Source organism: Lissotriton helveticus, chromosome 3_1, assembly GCF_964261635.1.
Source record: "Lissotriton helveticus chromosome 3_1, aLisHel1.1, whole genome shotgun sequence".
Lineage (NCBI taxonomy): Eukaryota > Metazoa > Chordata > Amphibia > Caudata > Salamandridae > Lissotriton > Lissotriton helveticus.
In genome coordinates, this window is record NC_136061.1 from 1,480,775,649 (window position 1) to 1,480,793,055 (window position 17,407).

The 17,407-nt window shown below is 38.0% G+C and overlaps 1 protein-coding gene across 3 annotated transcripts in view; it reads left to right on the top strand.

The window, feature by feature from the left end:
* LOC144823528 (uncharacterized) overlaps positions 1–17,407 on the top strand; it is a 457,863-nt gene that overhangs the window by 313,040 nt on the left and 127,416 nt on the right. For all 3 annotated transcript variants that reach the window (XM_078682114.1, XM_078682116.1, XM_078682117.1), the window contains exon 5: positions 13,032–13,145. In XM_078682114.1, the coding sequence (XP_078538240.1) occupies positions 13,032–13,145 (114 nt within the window). The remainder of the gene's footprint in view (positions 1–13,031; positions 13,146–17,407) is intronic.

The window sequence follows — 17,407 nt, forward strand, 5'->3', positions numbered from 1 at the left end:
TTAAGTGAATAAAATACTTGGCTTCATTTAGTAAGTGATATCTTATATAACTTTTTCACCTTTTTGATGTATCATGGTTGAAGGACTTGTACCTTTCTCTAGCTCCTGTTTCGAGACTCTCCATGGAGTCCCGAGCAGTTTTGTTCTGTAAGGATATTGCTTCATGAATTAAACCAGCGCTCATTAAATTCTTCTTGGATGGGTTCTTTAAGTAACATTAGTATTTATTTCTTCAGTTAGTCACATGAAGTTTCGAACGCCGTATCATTGAGTCAAAACACAGTAGATATTACCAGATATAGCAAATAGTCTTTTTTTTATTAGAGACATCATAAAGGTTGTTGTAGACAGTATCTTCAAGACACTCCTTTCTATTCATTTGGACTCAATGAGAGTATTTTGTCTATCCTCAGGAAAGGCAATCTTCGTTGCAATTGTGGCAGACATGTATTCCCAAGAAACAGCCGGAGTTTGTTTTTGCATCACGTTTGAAGTTCTTTTGGAGTCCAGTGCGAGCATGCTATATTTCTCGACAGTTTCTTTCAGAGTAACACACTTATTACTCTTCACTTTCTTCAGGCAGCTCTAACCAATGTAATTTGAAGTCAGCATAGAGATGTGTGAAGCAGATCGGCCATTTATGGCATTCATTTTCAGTTAAAGGGGGTTCAAGATCTTGCAGCACAGGTTTTTATCTTAACAGAATGTAATCAATATACAGTAAAGTTTAAAGGGTTTGTGAGGAGCACTCCGTTTTAAACTCAATATTCAACCTAATCAAGCGGTGCTGCAACTAATCAGGTGTGTCAGACCCGTATTTGTAAATACTAGTTTTGGTGAGATGAATCTCATCTAGTTGCGCACTGTTCACCTAGTGTTCAACACTTTAAACACTTATCAATGTCAACACAAAAACATAATTATGCATCAGTTATTTAATTCCATATACTGATTCATTCATAATCATCAAGATACTATGTTTTAGTACAGTCCAAATTCAATTCAGCACATTATCTTTTTATACAATTCGTTCAAAAAAATCAACATTTCAAAATCATATTCTGTCCACTCGTAATTCATAGCACTTAATTTTTGTGTTCATGCCCAATGCATTTCGGCACCAAATTGTGCCTTCATCAGGGGCTGATCTGTAATGAAACGGAAACAATGGAACAAATGAGTGTTTTGTATTGATCGTGTGTCATGGGGGTGTATGTTAAAGTAGTATTTCTTCATACCTCTTATGAGAGTTAAAATGTTCAGTCAGCTGAAAAATGAAGAGTGAAAAGGCCAGCAATCAGTAACGATATAAGGTTATATGAACCGTCAAAAATAGGTGATCAAAGTAGCCTGCTTACCTAGAGATATCTGATACTTGATACCCTTTGGATAAAAATTGGCAACCCAAACGTTAAGTTAATAAACCTTCATATTGTGTTTATTTAATCACCATTCAATGATGACAGAAATATAATAGACAAGAGGTCCTACCTGGTCTGAATGGACTGTGCCGATCTACAAGCATATAATATGGCATTAGACACTGGTTGAGAAACTCCCAGTATTAGATATATTATATTGCGACCACTTCCAAGTCCACATACCTCTAGAGTGTTATTTCCTTTCCTAGATTTTTAGAAAAAAGACGAATTGTTTATAAAACGGGAAAGGCTCAAAAATGTCCGAACATGTCCAAGTATATTTTGCACTCAAAAACGATATGTCAATTACCTGAGTGTAGCGTCGCCAATGTCTTAAACAGTAAGCTCAAAATCGCGTTCTCCTGCTCACAGTCAAGTGCTCGAAATCAAACGACCCGCGCCATTACTAATGTTTATCGCGTCTAATCGAGCTTCCTGAGACAACACTAAAAAAGGACTAAACCGAAAACGTTCCGATTTATAAGAAAACCCAACTCGCCATTTTGAAGGGTAGAATATTCATGTTAAATAGATACGCTATCACTACAATGTTCTTGTTCAAATAATGTAGATGAGATATGATGATTTATCTCATGCACAAAGCTATAATGCCCTTTATAAAATCTACTCTACTCGCTATTATGAGTCTTAATGCTCCTGCTCCTAACGCTAAATTGCGAGTGTGATGAATTCAGCAGCATAATAACCCCGCGAAAAGCAAGAAAGGATAAATTTATAAATATAGGTCAACTGGTTACCTGTTGAGATGGATAAGGAAGTTAGTGTGTGTATATATGAGAAAGATGTACTGTGATTTATATGCAAAACACAATAAACAATAATACTGTTATGTAAGTATCATCACATCCGACATTTTGAATTCACGTTATGTGTGACTGGATATTAAACCAAGGTATTGTGTGTAATGTATACCAGTCACTCAAACACATAAATACTGTGATATATAAGCATAATACAAAATAATTGACAATAATTGACAATAATTCTGATACATACATACATACATATGGTTATGTGCAACTTATTTAGTAATTTGCTGTGTAGGTATATTAACATTGATTCCTAAAGACACATAATGAAACCAATAAAACTAATAAAACCAATAAATCACAAAACATTGCCTCCCCATGGTAGGTGGGTGCCTTATCATGAAGCCTATCATATCTCAAGTGAACCTTAGGTGGTAAAAATGATTTTAAGTCAATAGATATTCAAAAATGTTCAGTGTCTAGAATTTTATAGGTGACACGATAAATCATATGTCATTTAAACCTTTTGGCTGCATTGTTTGCAAATATTTAATCCAATATAACTCACGCTGAAGAAGTCGGAGCCTATTATCAACTCCAGGTTTAATCAATACTTTTTCAATGATGAAACACCGTAGTTGGGAAATCGTGTGACTTGAATCTTTCCAGTGAGTAGCAAGCGGTGATGATAAGTATTGATTGCGTATCCTACTCTTATGCTCATTAAGTCTTATCTTGAGCTTTCGCTCAGTCTTCCCAATATACAATTTGCCGCATGGGCATTTGATCCCATAAATTACGTTTTGAGTATTGCAATCACTGCTGTGTCTCAATTTGATGGTTTTTCCAGTAGTCGGGTGAGAGAAAGTACTTCCAGTAATTATGTTATTGCAATTTACACAGTTCAAACATCGAGTTGTTCCCTTATGGTCAACGTGTTGATCTTCCTTTTCTGTACTTTTCAGAATTTGTCTGATATTGGGTCCTCTCTTGTGTGCATGCATCGGTAATTGAGCAAATATACCATTGAAATCTTGCTCTGTGGAGAGTAATTCCCATCTCTGATTAATGATCTGTTTAATTTTAGGTGATGCTGTGGTGAACTTAGTCACAAATACCATTCTATCCTGATTGATTTTTGATCTTGGTTGCAACAATGTATCTCTACTCATTTTTGTGACTCGCTCGTTACTGCGTTCTACAATGTGCTCTGGGTATCCTCGATCTTTGTATCTTTGGACAAACCTCTCAATGTTTGACTCACTTGTTGTAGTTTGTGAACAAATCCTTTTGATGCGAATAAATTGAGAGAGGGGTAAGTTCTCTACCAGTCGTCTCGGGTCGAAACTAGTATAATGTAGCGCACTGTTTCGATCCGTTGTCTTTGTATACAATTCTGTGCTGAACCCCGTAGGGTGTTTGTGAATCCTTACATCCAAAAAATCCATCGTGTTGCGGTCGATTTTATGAGTGAATTGAATCCTGGGGTTTACCGAATTGAGGTGATATATAGTATCTAGTAAGGATTCCTCAGTGCCTTGCCAGACAAGAAAAATGTCTATAAAACGGCAATACATCTTGATTTGTGCCCATGCTGTGGTTTCAAATACATGTTCTGCCTCAAATTGCGCCATAAAGATGTTTGCATATGCAGGGGCCCCTGCAAAGCCCATGGATGTTCCAGTCATTTGGGCATAAAACCGTTGGTTCCATTCAAAATAGCTGTTGTGCAGACAGAATTTCAATAACTGCAGTAGAAACACTTTATCTGTAGGTAAATCCTCCATTTGTAAAAGAGCCCATTCCACTGAGTCTAATCCATCTGAGTGTGGGATTGAAGTGTATAAAGAAATTACATCTATTGTGCATAGAATCCAATTTTCATCCACTTCATCTTCAATCTCTGAGATCTTCACTAAAAAATCACTTGTGTCCCTAATGTAAGATCTCCAGTTTTGAACAAACTTCTGTAGGAAAAAATCCAGATATTTACCGAGGGGGTCAAATAAGGACCCACACCCCGAGACAATTGGTCTGCATGGTGGGTTTGTAAGATGTTTATGCACCTTAGGGAGCATATAGAGTTTTGGACAGCGTGGATAATTCGTGGTCAGAAAGCTTTTAATCTTCTCATCAATCCATTCTTGTTCACGTGCTCCCTGTAATAGATCTTTAAGCATTGATTGCAATGTTATTATTGGATCTCCATCCAAAAGTTGATATGTGTCCTTATCAGAAACATGCTCCTCAACTTTTGCAATGTAGAAATGCTTGTCCATTACTACCATCGCTCCTCCTTTATCAGCTGGTTGTATTTGGATTGTTCGATCCATAGCCAGATTATGTAGAGTTCGTTCTTCAAATCTTGTGAGATTGCCACGTTTAATTGACTTGTAATCCAGATCTTGTATGTCCTTTTTCACCATTGTCTCAAATGTGTCAAGCATCTTGTGCGAGGTTGGTGGTTGGAATGTGCTCTTAGGTTTGAAACGTGTGCTATATTCAGACTGTGTTGTGTTTACAGGTGGCACTATGTTGCTGAAGAAATGTTTCAATCTCAATGTTCTCATGAACCGGTGAAAAGCTCCTTCCAATTCCATTTCATTCGCTCTAACTGTAGGGACAAAAGATAGACCCTTATTTAAGACTCTTATTTGTTGTTGGGTAAGAACTGTTGAAGATATATTTATGATCAGATTACTGTCCTCCCGCTCCTTAGGGATTTTCCTGCTGTTTCCTCGTCTGGTTTTCCGCTTGGTATCAAGGCTCCTGGCTGATCCGTAGGTTGCAATCCTTGGTTCTGGGTTTGAGACAAAAAAGCCACATTGCCACTAGTAGTTGGTTGTTGAGTGCCCTCTCTCGATGTTGCCAGGGTTTGGTCAGTAAATTGAACTGGTCCTCGGGTAATTGAGGTCTCCTTATCAGTAACTAGACTCTCCTCTGAGGAGTGTACCGTTGTTTGAACTTTCTTTGGATGGTATTGTCGTCGAGCATAGATCTCCGCCCAGGTGTACACTTCGTTAAGTTTATAATCAATAGTGTCACGTTTATATTTCCTGAGTTTACCTTCCTGGAGTTCCCTACTATATTTCTCAAGTTTCTGTGTTAATCCGTCGATACTCATTTGCCATGAATCAATTTCCATCCTGGTCTCAAGTTCTGTTTTCAAAATTGAAATTTCCTCCTCAAGTTCCCGGATTGTCTTGGAAAGTTCCTCGATGATCAGGAGAATCAAGTCTAGTGAACATTTATTTAGTATATTGTACCACTTCTCCATGAATTTTGCATTTAAATTAAACCTAAACAACATAGGTTTAATTGACAGTCGTAGTCCTCGGGGAATTCGCTGAGCTTTATGATACTGCACCAGTGTTGATGCGTGCATTTTCTTATTCAACTGGCGTCTAGTGAGGTATTCTCATTGTTTTAGTTGCTGGCTGATGGAGCCCCCATGAGCATCCATTGTCCTTACTTCCTGTATCATGGCATAAATTTTATCGGCCTGTTCTGAGGTATAAGCCATCGTACTGGCCCTATTGTGCGTCATCGCTGTGATATTGTCAAACTGCATTTTGACGTTGGGTGCCTCCCCACTTGTGACTGTGTAACAAATAAAGTTTAAAGGGTTTGTGAGGAGCACTCCGTTTTAAACTCAATATTCAACCTAATCAAGCGGTGCTGCAACTAATCAGGCCAGCAATCAGTAATGATATAAGGTTATATGAACCGTCAAAAATAGGTGATCAAAGTAGCCTGCTTACCTAGAGATATCTGATACTTGATACCCTATGGATAAAAATTGGCAACCCAAACGTTAAGTTAATAAACCTTCATATTGTGTTTATTTAATCACCATTCAATGATGACAGAAATATAATAGACAAGAGGTCCTACCTGGTCTGAATGGACTGTGCCGATCTACAAGCATATAATATGGCATTAGACACTGGTTGAGAAACTCCCAGTATTAGATATATTATATTGCGACCACTTCCAAGTCCACATACCTCTAGAGTGTTATTTCCTTTCCTGGATTTTTAGAAAAAAGACGATTTGTTTATAAAACGGGAAAGGCTCAAAAATGTCCGAACATGTCCAAGTATATTTTGCACTCAAAAACGATATGTCAATTACCTGAGTGTAGCGTCGCCAATGTCTTAAACAGTAAGCTCAAAATCGCGTTCTCCTGCTCACAGTCAAGTGCTCGAAATCAAACGACCCGCGCCATTACTAATGTTTATCGCGTCTAATCGAGCTTCCTGAGACAACACTAAAAAAGGACTAAACCGAAAACGTTCCGATTTATAAGAAAACCCAACTCGCCATTTTGAAGGGTAGAATATTCATGTTAAATAGATACGCTATCACTACAATGTTCTTGTTCAAATAATGTAGATGAGATATGATGATTTATCTCATGCACAAAGCTATAATGCCCTTTATAAAATCTACTCTACTCGCTATTATGAGTCTTAATGCTCCTGCTCCTAACGCTAAATTGCGAGTGTGATGAATTCAGCAGCATAATAACCCCGCGAAAGGCAAGAAAGGATAAATTTATAAATATAGGTCAACTGGTTACCTGTTGAGATGGATAAGGAAGTTAGTGTGTGTATATATGAGAAAGATGTACTGTGATTTATATGCAAAACACAATAAACAATAATTCTGTTATGTAAGTATCATCACATCCGACATTTTGAATTCACGTTATGTGTGACTGGATATTAAACCAAGGTATTGTGTGTAATGTATACCAGTCACTCAAACACATAAATACTGTGATATATAAGCATAATACAAAATAATTGACAATAATTGACAATAATTCTGATACATACATACATACATATGGTTATGTGCAACTTAATTTAGTAATTCGCTGTGTAGGTATATTAACATTGATTCCTAAAGACACACAATGAAACCAATAAAACTAATAAAACCAATAAATCACAAAACATTGCCTCCCCATGGTAGGTGGGTGCCTTATCATGAAGCCTATCATATCTCAAGTGAACCTTAGGTGGTAAAAATGATTTTAAGTCAATAGATATTCAAAATACTAGATACTATATATCACCTCAATTCGGTAAACCCCAGGATTCAATTCACTCATAAAATCGACCGCAACACGATGGATTTTTTGGATGTAAGGATTCACAAACACCCTACGGGGTTCAGCACAGAATTGTATACAAAGACAACGGATCGAAACAGTGCGCTACATTATACTAGTTTCCACCCGAGACGACTGGTAGAGAACTTACCCCTCTCTCAATTTATTCGCATCAAAAGGATTTGTTCACAAACTACAACAAGTGAGTCAAACATTGAGAGGTTTGTCCAAAGATACAAAGATCGAGGATACCCAGAGCACATTGTAGAACGCAGTAAAGAGCGAGTCACAAAAATGAGTAGAGATACATTGTTGCAACCAAGATCAAAAATCAATCAGGATAGAATGGTATTTGTGACTAAGTTCACCACAGCATCACCTAAAATTAAACAGATCATTAATCAGAGATGGGAATTACTCTCCACAGAGCAAGATTTCAATGGTATATTTGCTCAATTACCGATGCATGCACACAAGAGAGGACCCAATATCAGACAAATTCTGAAAAGTACAGAAAAGGAAGATCAACACGTTGACCATAAGGGAACAACTCGATGTTTGAACTGTGTAAATTGCAATAATATAATTACTGGAAGTACTTTCTCTCACCCGACTACTGGAAAAACCATCAAATTGAGACACAGCAGTGATTGCAATACTCAAAACGTAATTTATGGGATCAAATGCCCATGCGGCAAATTGTATATTGGGAAGACTAAGCGAAAGCTCAAGATAAGACTTAATGAGCATAAGAGTAGGATACGCAATCAATACTTATCATCACCGCTTGCTATTCACTGGAAAGAGTCAAGTCACACGATTTCCCAACTACGGTGTTTCATCATTGAAAAAGTATTGATTAAACCTGGAGTTGATAATAGGCTCAGACTTCTTCAGCGTGAGTTATATTGGATTAAATATTTGCAAACAATGCAGCCAAAAGGTTTAAATGACAGATATGATTTATCGTGTCACCTATAAAATTCTAGACACTGAACATTTTTGAATATCTATTGACTTAAAATAATTTTTACCACCTAAGGTTCACTTGAGATATGATAGGCTTCATGATAAGGCACCCACCTACCATGGGGAGGCAATGTTTTGTGATTTATTGGTTTTATTAGTTTTATTGGTTTCATTATGTGTCTTTAGGAATCAATGTTAATATACCTACACAGCGAATTACTAAATAAGTTGCACATAACCATATGTATGTATGTATGTATCAGAATTATTGTCAATTATTGTCAATTATTTTGTATTATGCTTATATATCGCAGTATTTATGTGTTTGAGTGACTGGTATACATTACACACAATACCTTGGTTTAATATCCAGTCACACATAACGTGAATTCAAAATGTCGGATGTGATGATACTTACATAACAGAATTATTGTTTATTGTGTTTTGCATATAAATCACAGTACATCTTTCTCATATATACACACACTAACTTCCTTATCCATCTCAACAGGTAACCAGTTGACCTATATTTATAAATGTATCCTTTCTTGCCTTTCGCGGGGTTATTATGCTGCTGAATTCATCACACTCACAATTTAGCGTTAGGAGCAGGAGCATTAAGACTTATAATAGCGAGTAGAGTAGATTTTATAAAGGGCATTATAGCTTTGTGCATGAGATAAATCATCATATCTCATCTACATTATTTGAACAAGAACATTGTAGTGATAGCGTATCTATTTAACATGAATATTATACCCTTCAAAATGGCGAGTTGGGTTTTCTTATAAATCAGAACGTTTTCGGTTTAGTCCTTTTTTAGTGTTGTCTCAGGAAGCTCGATTAGACGCGATAAACATTAGTAATGGCGCGGGTCGTTTGATTTCGAGCACTTGACTGTGAGCAGGAGAACGCGATTTTGAGCTTACTGTTTAAGACATTGGCGACGCTACACTCAGGTAATTGACATATCGTTTTTGAGTGCAAAATATACTTGGACATGTTCGGACATTTTTGAGCCTTTCCCGTTTTATAAACAATTCGTCTTTTTTCTAAAAATCCAGGAAAGGAAATAACACTCTAGAGGTATGTGGACTTGGAAGTGGTCGCAATATAATATATCTAATACTGGGAGTTTCTCAACCAGTGTCTAATGCCATATTATATGCTTGTAGATCGGCACAGTCCATTCAGACCAGGTAGGACCTCTTGTCTATTATATTTCTGTCATCATTGAATGGTGATTAAATAAACACAATATGAAGGTTTATTAACTTAACGTTTGGGTTGCCAATTTTTATCCATAGGGTATCAAGTATCAGATATCTCTAGGTAAGCAGGCTACTTTGATCACCTATTTTTGACGGTTCATATAACCTTATATCGTTACTGATTGCTGGCCTTTTCACTCTTCATTTTTCAGCTGACTGAACATTTTAACTCTCATAAGAGGTATGAAGAAATACTACTTTAACATACACCCCCATGACACACGATCAATACAAAACACTCATTTGTTCCATTGTTTCCGTTTCATTACAGATCAGCCCCTGATGAAGGCACAATTTGGTGCCGAAATGCATTGGGCATGAACACAAAAATTAAGTGCTATGAATTACGAGTGGACAGAATATGATTTTGAAATGTTGATTTTTTTGAACGAATTGTATAAAAAGATAATGTGCTGAATTGAATTTGGACTGTACTAAAACATAGTATCTTGATGATTATGAATGAATCTGTATATGGAATTAAATAACTGATGCATAATTATGTTTTTGTGTTGACATTGATAAGTGTTTAAAGTGTTGGACAACACTAGGTGAACAGTGCGCAACTAGATGAGATTCATCTCACCAAAACTAGTATCAATATACAGTAGACATAACAAGGTGGATAAACGTCCACTCAGGAATTCAGGACTCATTACATAGGAATCGGAATGATTCTACCCCTCATGTCAGAGTACTTTTCGGTAGCCATTGGTTAAGCATAGGTTCAAATATGGGGCAAAGGCTACATATAGCCGATGTTTTCAGTCCCGATAATAGCCACGAGGACAATTGTTTTCCTCAAACATTTCATTTTCAGTAAAGGGTGACCTCACTCACACCTTGCTTGTCCTTTGTTCTGCTTGCCTGTCCATGTAGATCTACAAAGGATCCAGGGCTGGAGAAGACAAATTCACCTACTTGTAACTACAGTTTGGTATTTTTTGTAGATTCACAATTAAACCCTCCTTTCTCCCCATTGAGGTATGGTAGTCTGTGGGGGGAATGATGTTCACTGTGCTGTCACCACATTGGTTGAGGTTTCCAATGAAGTGATTGTGGTACTAAGGCGACTATGTTTAGTCATTTCCAGGCGCTGTTTAGCATTGAACTTCTATTTTAAAGTTACATAGGCTATCCCACCTCGTCAATGGGTAGTGAATAAAGCTTCTGAATCTATGAAAAAGGCCATCTTTGAAGAACTGTATTTACAGGTGAACTTGTTTCTTCCAACCTATGACCTTCCAATTTTGTACCATGAGTTCTCCCTTCTTTGCTCTTGCACATTTTAGGCTCTTACCTGTCCTGTCCTTGCCCATCATTGAATGTTCTCTCCCATAATATATGCACATATATGCCCGTGCCTCATGCTCTTTCTCTCTTCTTTTGGTGCTCTTTCCCAATCTGTGTTCTTGTGTCCTCTCGTATCCTACGCTCTCTTTCCTATTCTGAGATTTATATTATCTGGTGCTTTCCCATCTTGTGTTCTCTCACAGACTCTGCTCCACTTCCTATGCTTTACCTTGTGGTCCTGATAGAGCAAGGACTCGTATAAAAGAGACTTGCTCGGAAGCAGTCCTCTCATTTAACTCACTAACATGTTAATAATTACGTATTGTGTAAAACTAACATGCACCACATAAAACATGAATTAGTGAAGCTTGCATAAGTGTTTGCTAACGCTAACCAACTCAAACGAATTGCTAAAAACGCTTTAACAGGGAAATCTTTACTGCGCATACGTCAACTGCATCTATGCAGTATGACGTACTAAAGCTTGGAGGGAAATTCTTGCGCATGAGCAACAGGCACTAAAATGGAGTCTTAAAGACTCGCGTGCATGGCACCTGCTTAGCTGAAAACGAAATCAAGCTATTTTACTAATGCTAATGCGGCGAAAGTATTAATAAGTAAAGGGGGTTAGAGTAGAGACCGGTGGTATACAGTGAAACCGTTCATTTGACAAAGTAACATTTGTCATCTCTGACTTTATCAATACTGCGCATTTGGACCTCTCGGGTATGTTCAAAGTGAGCTGAGTCATGTAGTTTATGCACATGACAACTGAAAGTCAGCCCGGAAGAATGAAGTGCGGGTCGAGAAGAGGACAAGGTCATAGTGTGCCTGAGCCTGAGAACCGACAGTGAAAGATCTAAATGAATGAGGCTACATGTTCAAATTAAATCATTTGTTGCAGATGAAATGTGAATGCGGGTGGGAAAATAAAGTATGAATAAAAATTAAGGGGATGGGTTTGTTAACAATGGCCTAACTGAAAAGAGTGATATGTAAGCTTGGTGTGATGATCTCCCCCCTCCCCTTGAGTATATGGTAGTAGAGTATCTGTTGTTGGTATGCCGCTGGATCAGTTCTGTTCCAATCCTGCACTCTCCGATGTTACAATCATGCAACAGTCTGCTTTCTGATCCTGCCCTTCTAGCCTCTTTGTGCTATTTGTTTGTCAGCATGTTTTCCCTCCGAACCTATACTCTCCTATACTGATCAGAGATGCATGCTGCCTCTTGCTTTTCCTCCAATGCGCATACTTTTTCATTTTTTATTGACTGTCCTGAGATGGCTGTCTGTCTGCCATCCTAGACGAGTAAATTAAAATAACAATCAATATAGTAAAAATTAAAAAGAAGGTGCATGTGTCGTACACACACAGCGGCCAACTTTTTTGTTCTTTTGAATTCTTTTCATTGAATTTTTAACTACATTAACTAGTCAAATTTCAGCAACACATATCACCCCAGGATCCTTTCTCAATTATGTCACATTGTTGGTTAGGCCAGTCTGCAGACAGTCATGGGCAATGTGCATGTCCCCAGTAAAATCAAGTCAAATATACCTCCTGTAGTTCAGAGTACAGACTTAATACCCTCCTAGTCCACAGTTGCCAACTCAGACTGATTTTTCTTTAGGTTCAACAAAAATGATTTAAAGTTGGCCACTATGGCTGCAAGTGCACACAAAGCGGATATTTTATAATTGTTTTTCTTAAACAAAAATCATTGATATGGCCATAGTTGCATGCACACTCGTTCAGAGGCTATCTTTGAATGATTTTTCTTCATCTTTAAGAAAAATCATTTAACTATTGCTGCCGCGCCTGCATCTTGATGCAAGTACGACAGAAATCTTAAGGGGAAAAACATAAAAAACAATAGGTTTTACAGGCGAGTCCTTATGCCTTTTAAAATGCTTGTTACAATTTGCTGAAATAACAGATTGTATTCTCGCAGTCAAACAATACTCTTCAATATCAAGATTCTCCATCTTTTTCATTGAAGCTAGGAGTGCACATAGAATTGAACCAGGTAGAGTTGCAAGCCTTCATTGCATATACAGTTTACCTTATTGAAAATGTAAATAAAATATTTAGGAGTCATGAGTGTTGGATTTGAATTCATTTTTGCAAAATGTAAAATCCACTTCTCTTTATTTTATGAAACATAACATTCAATAATTTGATTCACAGATTTTCAGATTCGTGCTACTAATCCTAGCTTGAGGAAAGATGAAAAAAGTGTTTCAATTTTCATTGATCGTTTTGGTGTGGAGATTGAAGAAAACATTTCTGACCCCAACCCAGGTAAGTTATGAATACTCCTGAGGTGCAGATATGATCTAGAAGTAACTTATTTCAGTGAAATATTGATGTCTCTGAGTTGTTGCATTGCTTAAATATTAATGTCTTTACAAATTTGTCATGTGGCATCTTCTGCCAGAGGTCACTCCCAGGATTCCCTAGATCTTGGGAGAAGCACCTCCCCAAGGATGTGGTGTCACTTCCAAACAATATTGAGAAGTATGATATCGAAGGTGGCCAAATTACCCATATATTCGCCGTTGACAGGTACGCACCCGAAGACACCACATCATGTGATGTTGAAAGAACATAGCTGGTCGCAGTCAAAATGTTTGTTGATGTTAAAACCACCCTGAATATCAAACTCTAATCATACCAATTGAAACCTCATTCGACATTGTGACCAACATCACGCATTACTGCATAGTGTGTTCAGGAGCTACGTAAAAGGAATGTTCCACTCACATCAGACTCAGAGTACTATTGTATGTTTTTACCTTCACGAGAGGTCACTCCTGAGGTACTCTTTTCATGCACAACTTCACCAAGAAGTACTCAATCTACACACTTTTCACCTGGCACTCTGGCTACCCATGCGCTTATTGTTTCTCCTTAGCTTCCTCTGCACACTTCTCTACTACCTCATCCCTCTGCTCCAGCAAAACCTGCATGGGATAAGAGTCTTCTTACACCGACTTCTCCTTCTAGAACTCGGAAACAAACCAAAAGTCCTAATAGAAAAAAGAGATCATGCTGCAGACCATCAGGAACAAGATCTAGAAGTTCCTCTAGATGGAGATTAACATCTCACTACCAGTGTAAACTTTCCATTAGAAGATCTTGCTCTTGCCAAACAAAATGATCACCATCTTGAACTGTAACTTCAGTTTGTTCTTCTATCAGAGACTACTCTCCCACTCTGTCTGATTCACCTCCGGGTGAAGTCTCCCCAGTAGACAACCATACCACATTTAATGAGGTAGTGGGTAGAGAGGCAGCAGAATGAGGTAGTGGTTAGAGAGGCTTAAAAATCAAATATCACAGTGTTAACTCAGACCACAACAACCTCAGTGATATTTGAAATGCTACATCAAAATATTACATCCAAACATCATCTTCCGCTGGGCCCTAGATTGCTTGAACTTGCCATTCAATTATTATCTTAGCACCCGCTTAAGTAAAGTCTGCCCCATCTAGACTTTCATAGACATACAAACCACCCTATCAAGACCCTCTCTTCCTTTTCCGGACTCTGTCATTGTTTTTGCGGCAAAGAAGTCACATGTAATTGCCCCTTCTTCTGTTTTACGCAACACAGAGAGTAAGATATTGTATTTGTTAGGGAAATACTGGCACCCTCCCAAGAGCAAATGAACAAAACTCACCAGACATAGCAGGTTGCTCAGAAACAAAGTAAAATGTATTTATTGGTACCAAATGCATACATCATTGCGGATCAGCAAGGAAGAAGTCAGATCTCCCGCCTTAGGGGTTCTCAGACTGCTTCTTCCCAGAGTGACTGGTTTCTGGGTGTTATATGCATTTAAGTAATGCCATGTAATGCCGTGTCAGCAGAATTAGAATAAGGCACCAAGCCAAATATGGGTAACATGGATGTGCAAGATCGAAACCATGCCAATTATAAACAGCTAGATATGGGCAGACCAGAAAAGGCTGCTCGGCCCTGTGAAAGCAAATTGCACAACCAGATAAGGAAACTATCATGAAAGCAGGACAAGCAAAGTGACCTCTAAGCTGGTACGGAATAGGTGTTGAAGTTTGTCCAGTCAAGGTCAGATATGAAGTCCTTTGGCGCTCCAGGCTTTATGTTAGTGTGATATATCTAAGCATGATATCTTTGAAGTGCATACACATGAATTTGTATGGACATATATATTTTCAAAAATCCTCCCTTTCGGATAGTCCTATCCTTCATTAGTTTAAAACATATATATATATATATATATATATATATATCTATCAGCAGAATTCCGGTAAGCAGAAAGAATTCAGACGAGCCCGTAGTCCTTTCAGGTGTTTTATTCAGGCACAGCAAGCGATCGAGGACAACGCGTTTCGAACAACCCTGGTTGTTCTTGGTCACACACATATATATATATATATATATATATATATATATACACACACACACACGAGTTGAGAATACATTAAATGTTTAATAATTTAATGTTTTTCAGAAACTTCAACTCCCATCATGCATCATTATGTGCAGAGGATGGTGAGAGTATAAAATGTAAACAAAAAAGCCAATTCACTGTGAAAAAGACCATGTGTGGTTTAACCGTATTGGTGTGATAGCGCTGGTTTGAAAAATAAAACTGGATTCTGGGAACTACTGAGTGCTGCAAATTCTTTGGAAAAGAAAAAGCACTTTGGATGAAGCCTGTTGTGAGCACCTGCTTTGTGTGCGCCTGGAAACGAACCCATATTGTGATATATATATATATATATATATATATCAAAACAAAACCCTTTCAGGCATAGAGTGACGCATAAATTATGCAAAAAAGAAGGAGAGAACTCTGGGTAGTTCTCAAGTTTAGGTGGAAAGCAGCCCCTGTTAGAGCACTCTCAACACCAGCGACACTCTAGATCTGCTCACCTCAAATGTTTGTTTTTCTATCAAAGTTTTTAAGCATAGGATTAGCACAGGGCTATCGACGCCGAGATAGAAAATGACAAAGTCTTTTGAAATTTATACAGCAAAGTCTTTAAGCATAGGACTAGTACAGTGCAGTCCTTGCCGAGCTGTAAAATTACAAAAGCCATTTATCACTCCAGGCACAATATTACAGCTTTGAATTAGTAAAATACCAACTCAAGCCAACCTGAAATGAGTAAAAGCAACCCCTGACAGTGTTTCGCTCTAATTAAAGCTCTTCAGAGAGGTATAGCTTTGTCCAGACACAAGGGAGCACCCAGTATTAAGTCAAAACAAAACCCTTTAAGGCATAGAGTGACGCATAAATTATGCAAAAAAGAAGGAGAGAACTCTGGGCAGTTCTCAAGTTTAGGTGGAAAGCAGCCCCTGTTAGAGCACTCTCAACACCAGCAACACTATAGATCTGCTCACCTCAAATGTCTGTTTTTCTATCAAAGTTTTTAAGCATAGGATTAGCACAGTGCTATCCACGCCGAGATAGAAAATGTCAGGAAAGCAGAAACAGATTTATTAACATGTCTCCTTGCTTTCTCAATTTGTGCACAATGTTGATTGGACCAATTCCATTTCTGTCTTTGGCATATATTGGAATATACCAAGGCAGTTCGAGGAAAAAGTGTCATCAATTGTCTAAAGGTGTCTTTTAGAAGCATTTCTAGACCTACCCCAGTCAATGTGCCTAGATCGTTCCCACCACAGTGCACAATTATAAGGTCTGGTTCTGGGAGATGCATAAAAGTTTTCACCAATGGTATTAATTGGTGACATATTAATCCTCTTTGCCCAATCCACGTTATCTGCACATTTGGTAAATCAAGGTTGGAAATTCGTCTGCTTGCTGCATATTTTCCACTCCAGTGAATATAGCTGTGTCCTAAAAGCCAAACCTTCATTTTCAAGGCAGATGCAGTCGTGCTCCGATGGGTTGTGGAAGTGGAATGGCAGTTAGAAGCTGAAATTCAGGATTAAAAAAATGGATGAGGCTTGGTGTGGTTGAAAAACAAAAGATGATTGGTTGATTCTAATACGTGAAGATTGAAGACTACGTTGCATGTTAATGTTATGTAAAAGAAAAAGTAGTATTGGGTGTGAAAAAAATGACATGTAACAGAGCTGTGGATAGGCAGGTGTTTCTGGAGGGAAAACAGTGTTGTTAGTTTGCTGTAGAACGTTGAGATATGAACTTTTGACCTGTGCCTTCAGCCAGGTGCAGAATGAGGTGTTACCATGGAAACAGCCAGAGATGGCAGTGGGTGATGGGTGACTTTTATGTGACATTGAAAATATTGTGAGGGACAACCAACTGAAATGTGAATTTGAATACAAAATTTTGCGGGAGGAAATATTGTATTGTATTGTAATTGCATTTATATAGCGCTTACTACCCCTGACGAGGCGTCGAAGCGCTTTTTCGGCGAGTAGCACGCTACTCCGGGACCCATATTAGTATTAGTGTCGAATTAGTATAGTGAAACATGCAAGTACATTTTAAGTGGTGGATAGGTTAGTCAGTTATTTGGATTTGGAATGATAGTAGAAGGATAGAGGAGGACAAAGGTTTGTATTTATTTATCGCTTGTTG